Here is a 5,963-nt window from a genome sequence, read left to right on the forward strand (position 1 = left end):
CCCGCCCTGCCCCGCGTCGGCCCCGAGCCCTCTCCTCTCGTCCCCCCACTGCTGCCGGGTCAGCCCAGGCCCACTGCTGCCCCCCGCCGCCATGGCGGTCCGGCTTCTTCCCACCCTTGGGCCCAGTCCGCATCAGGCCCAGGCCCACTCCTCCCCTTCCCCACTGCTGCAGCAGGGAGGGGGGGATCGAGCCCGGGCCCCAAGTAGCAGGAGGGAAGGGGGGAGCAGGCCCAGGCCATGGGGCTCCACCCCCGCCCGCTGCCCCCCTATCATTCCTGGCAGGCAACTGGCTAGTATTAGGTAATTCCCTCAGTAAATTCTGGTACCAAGGAAAATTAAGTACCGAGGAGAATTAAGTATATATGGATATTTGGCGAAAGTACAGAATATGCAGATGCTGCTGAGGGTTAAACATTCATTATTCAGGACAGGGGTTGTCAACTGGGGGTATGCGTACCCCTGGGGGTACTTGAGAAAGCCCTAGGGGGTGCACGCGGGCAGGTGGGGACAGAGCACTGCCACGTACCATCCCTCACAGACGCCACCCGCCCAGCCAGACAGCAGGTGGGGGAAGCTTGCACACGACAGCCACCACTGTTCCACATTCAACCGCGTGCCGCTCCTCACCCCCTTTGCTCCGCGTTCGGGTATGCTGCCCTGCGTCCAGCTGCCGGGGGTACACCGGTCCAAAAAGGTTGGAAACCCCTGACTTGGGGAGCTATTTCTGTTAAGGGGACGCTATGAATGTAATCATCATACTTCCATCTAAATTTTTGCTCAGTAGAGTTACAAGTTTACTCTAATTGAAAGAAATTAGAAGACCAAAAAGAGATTTTGACACCACTTTGTGCACAGTCGGTTTCATCACTGGATAGTCAGTTTTTTTCCTTTGTGTTGTACAGTTTTCTGCGTGAAAAATAATAGTTGGTTTCCATACTGGATAAATTGTAAGGCTGCAAATAGACTGATTCTAGTGTAATGCTTTGTATTATCCCTGATTGACCATGACACTGTTGGAATGTTACTTCCTCCCTCCATTGGGAATGACAGAAGTTTGGTACATTTACCGTGCACAGTAACAATGCAGAAATTAATAGTGAAATTCATTATTTGTTGAAGTTCTGTCATTTGTAAGAATGTGTTATTGAGTAGCATAAAAAAATACAGCCCTCAGTTAATGAAGGCCCCAGTCCTTCAAACACTTATGGACGTGCTTAATTTTCCATACGTTGTATAGTCATGTTGACCTTAGGCATAAAGTGTCTGCATAAATGTTTGCAGGATGGAGTCATTTTAGCTTCCCCTGAACTGCTGGAAAAGTATTAATGACTGGAATTGCAGCCATAAATGTTGCACATACAATTCAGATGATCCGCTTCTATGATATTTTTAAAAACTCATTAATTTCTGGAGACTATGTCAAGTACATGATTCTAAAATTCTTTATTAGTTTATTAGTAATATAAATATATCTTATTGATTATTTAAGACTTATTTCATTCCAGATGGAGCTAAAATTTACCCTGTTACTAATTAAGGAGAAAAGAGCAAAAGGAGAAGAAAACAGATTGGGGGATGAAAGACAATTGCACAGTATTTCGTGTTTGATTAAATGATCCTATCAGAGCCTTATTCAATAGGATCTAAGGATGTTTTCCATATGTCTGAATTTATCTGCTTTTCATACTAAATGCTCGTCCTTCATATAAGGGCTCTGTCAGTGTCACCGTCTGCTGTTTGACAGTGGGTGGTATCTCTTGTAAGCAACTGGAGGAATTCTGCATGTGGAGGGGAAGGAAAGTTGGTTGTAACAGGCATATTGTGAGATTGTTGGCCAAATTCTTTCCTCCGAGTTGTGCATGCAGCTCTAATTGCGTTCAGCAGAACTTTCACACGTGTCTAAGGGTGGAATTAGCCCGTTGTTTTCTCCTTCAACAACTCTCAGTCTCTGAGATGTTGCTCAACACACTTAGAGGTGTCCTAATTGGCATTTCAAGTTATATTATGATTCTGTTTTCCTTCAAATTTTCTCCCAGACCCTATGTAAATCTGAGCATGTAGGAAATGTTTACTACAGCAGGATTAGAACACTTGCCAGTTACTTTTCCTATCCAAGCTGGGAGCTGGCTGAGGCAAAATCCCACCTATTTCTACTAATTGTCTGTTCCAGCCTGGTGCTCACTTACCCCTTCACCCTAGTACTTTTGCACGATTCTGATGATGTGCTGAGATTTATTTCTCTTTCTTTCTATTCTCTGAGGTCCCGGATACATATTTTTCTATTTTACTGGAATACTTGGAAGGGCTCAAGGGCAGTGCACGCGAAGTAACTGTGCAGAAAGCTGAGGCTCTCATGAAAGAGTACGACAGCGCTGACCTAGACGATCCCAACCTGTTGAACAAGTGTGAGCGCATACGACAAGTTCTACAGCTATTATCCTGAAGTGGTGTGAACACTGTTGCTATTTCTGTACTTTTTGCTGTATGGAGAGAAGGGTAAAATGTAAAAACCCAGCTTTTTATGATCAATGTAAATATCTTTATGAAGAGTCTTGATGCTAAGATTTCATATTTCCAGTTCTTGTTGTAAAATATTTTTTCCAATTACACATTAAACAGATTGTAAGGAAATTAAAATTGAAGTGAAATGTAGCATCTGTCCAGCTTCTACCATGTGATTTTGATTCCTTCAGGTAACTTTGGTGCATGTCTTCTGGAAGAGGCTAGACACATCCTTGTCTCTTTAGTTTTCCTCATATTTGCCTGTATTTTCTATTAAATGGTAAGGTGCTTTATAGTTCTTGATAAGAAGAGCAGAACAACCAAGAAAAAAGCTTGGAGATTCTTCCACAGAAGGTAGGTTTAAAAGTGAACAAAAAGTGTGGTGCTTGTTCAACCAGCTGCTATCTATCACTTTCGGCTTTAGAAATATGTCATCTGAATTTGGGAAAAATCATTTTCAGTGTGTTGAACAGAGGTTTTATAACCCATTTGCTTATTAGCAGTTAAGCAAAGATCTGGAGATCATCCTCTTTGCTAATTTCCTTTTTCTGTTCTAAAGTTTTTGAATACCTTATGGCAATATTTAGCTACTGAGGTAACGTGCAGTTGGGAATAGCCCAAATCAGTTGCCCATAGTCTTGAAATCAGCCAATCACATCTTTAAAAAATAGTCAGTAATGGGCTGTGCTTCACTGTAGTACATGCATGCAGCCTGACAGATTCTGTTTTCATCTTTCTCTTGTTAATTGTCTTCCAAAAGAGGTAATTTGTGTACTTTCGGCTTGACTAGGGGACATTTGTCTTCTAAAAGAATGCCGATGACCAGCCTTTCATGGGAAAAAGAGGTCCATTAATTATTCAGAAGCTGGAGATGTGTCTTTAATAACAGTACTAATTGAATGCTTGTCCTCAACCCACACTCATGACCTGATTCTCACAAGTGGTTCTACAAATACCATTCACATCTATTAATGGTAATCATAGGTTATGTGTATTATTTCAGAAAAATATCACACATGGTCTGTTTTGTTGGGAGGGAAAGAATACCAATTTCTGTGATATCCATGCCTGTCTTTTCAACAAGAAGCACTTGATTTAATTTTGACAATTTTCACCTAAATGAATTATCATAACTCTTGAAAAAGCATGAAATATACTACTGGTTACAAACGTAGCTTATACATTGGGACTTTAAGACAACTTCATTAGCAGCCAAAATGTTGAGTGATCCAATATGTGCTGTTCCAACATTGTAAGTATAATGGAATTTAGTATTGTTGTGAGCCAAAGTATAATATAGAGAACAAAACAGCCTGCCGGAGCAGATTGCCAGCATAGCAACAGTGCACATAGACATTTTATTCAGTGATTGTGCTCCTTGATGCCATCTTACTGTTTCATTTTTCTCCTTCTTTCTATATTTCTTTCAAATCTGTTTTCTTTTCTATGTTTATGGAAACTTTTCATTTAAGTGTCCCTCTTCCATCTACCTTTGGTTACAAACATAGGCAGCAACTGATTCAAATTAAAAGAAAAATCAAGGAAGCCTTGAAGATTTCTATCCTTCCTCTCCTGCCTCTACCCCAAAAACAAAGTTTACTTGGGAAATACCCTTATCTCCTAAATACTTGTTTTCAATCTTCAGAAGTACGCCCTGATGTCTTGTAATATCTATACCATTTCTATGAGTATTGGTATTGAGCAGAAATCACAATTCCTTAAGTTTATAGGCTTGGGCTTCCTTATGGGACAGACCAGAACATACAGGACATGTCTACGTGAGACACTACTGCAAAGTAGCATCGTTTATTGTGCAGTAAGCATGTGCGTCTACACAGCAAACCTTACTAATCATGAGCAAATTTGCCACTTGCAATTGCAAGTAGCAAATTTATGTGCAAGTAGTTACTGCACAGTAGCACTCGTGTAGACACCTAACTGGGAGCACCAGAGAACAGAAAATTACTCTCTGCCCCCAGGAGCTGCCTGCTGCCGAGGCAGGCTCTGCCACTGGAGCCCAGGTGGGGACTATGTCCCCCTGCCCTGGCAGCAGGGAGCTCCAAGGTAATTGAGCATATACTTATCTCATGGTACATGCAGGGTAGCTTGCCCCTCGGTGAAAGTGAGGCAAGTTACCTCTCACTTATTGTGGGGTAAAAGTACATGTGTGGATAGTTGCTGTGGAATAGCTGATACACTGTAAGATCACATATGAGCTGCCCTTGAAGTAAGCACAGAGCACTTGGTCAGGGTCAGATGCAGAGTCAGTGGCAGATCTGGCAATAGATACCATTACTTTTGACTCTCCCTCACATATACCAACCACTAGGCCAGAATGATGCTTCCTGCTCAGTCTGGCATTTTTAATATCTGAGCTTATTTGGTATGTTTAATAAGAAAAGCAAGATTTTCTCTATGTTTTCTTTTAAATTCTAAAGTGTATACTAAGTACTACTGAAACCTGTAACTGGAATAAGGTTATAGAGGGAGCTAGGGAGATCTATTGCTTCTCTGGTTCTTTTGTCTGGGTAGTCATTTAAAAATGTCAAATCTTTCATAACTCTTGTGGCTCAGACGTTCAGCACATGTATGGAAATGAATTGCCAGAATTGTGTGCCTACCTCTATTTAAATCAGCCAGTTGCGGTGTTAAGACAAATCAAATCTAAGGCTAGAAGTAACCATTCGTATAGACTGACAAATTACATCTTCATCTGCCTACTCTAATTGTCTTCCAGCTGAGTTAATCTGCATTGTGTAACTCTGTCTAGGAGAATTCATATCCTAAGAGAATGCTGAAGTCAGGACTTCTATGCAAAATACAAAACATTAATTACTCAAAATTGCTTAAAGCTGGAGATGTGCCTCTAATGATGATACTAATTACTCAAAATTTGACAACGTAGAAGAGTTCCCTTTAATTTGGATGGTCTTTGCTCTACATTGTATATCTTTTTGGGTCTCTGCTGTCTGCTCTCACTTTTAATTTGTTGCCACAGTTGTAAAATTACTGAGTATAAATGGATTCTCCATCCTCATTTAGGAAGGTTAGATTGTAGATGTTGAATATGTAGTTTACTTTTCCCCCAACAGAAAAAAACTCTGCTTTATTACTAAGTTAATTTTAAAGAAGAGTAAACCTAGTCTGATCTCACATCTCAGTTACTTTAAAAGATTTCCCTTTCCCTTTCAACTGAATAGAGCAAAGCAACAGCCATTAAATAAATCTATTCAGTGTCAAATTGCAGTTTCAGAAAATAGTGTAAAAGAGACTTTAGTACAGTTTAACCTGCAGGTATAAACAAAACAAATCATCTAATTTTGTAATTCATCTATATATGAGAAAAACTACAGTGAAGGAATTTTAAGCTGGCAAAGTGTAGGTCTTCATAGGTAGGAAACACGAGAATTTATGTTTGTACAAACCTTTATGAATATGCATATGTGAATACACATTGCCAC

At 40.6% G+C, this 5,963-nt stretch overlaps 1 protein-coding gene across 2 annotated transcripts in view; it reads left to right on the forward strand.

Annotated features, from left to right (window-relative positions):
* CUNH7orf50 (chromosome unknown C7orf50 homolog) overlaps positions 1–4,414 on the forward strand; it is an 87,754-nt gene extending 83,340 nt beyond the window's left edge. For both annotated transcript variants that reach the window (XM_025212361.1, XM_025212362.1), the window contains one exon: positions 2,261–4,414. In XM_025212361.1, coding sequence (XP_025068146.1) covers positions 2,261–2,443 — 183 coding nt within the window. In that variant the 3' untranslated portion in view covers positions 2,444–4,414. The remainder of the gene's footprint in view (positions 1–2,260) is intronic.
* Positions 4,415–5,963: the final 1,549 nt, after the last annotated feature.

The sequence above is a fragment of the Alligator sinensis genome, unplaced genomic scaffold (genome assembly GCF_000455745.1).
Source record: "Alligator sinensis unplaced genomic scaffold, ASM45574v1 scaffold1517_1, whole genome shotgun sequence".
Taxonomy (NCBI): Eukaryota; Metazoa; Chordata; order Crocodylia; family Alligatoridae; genus Alligator; species Alligator sinensis.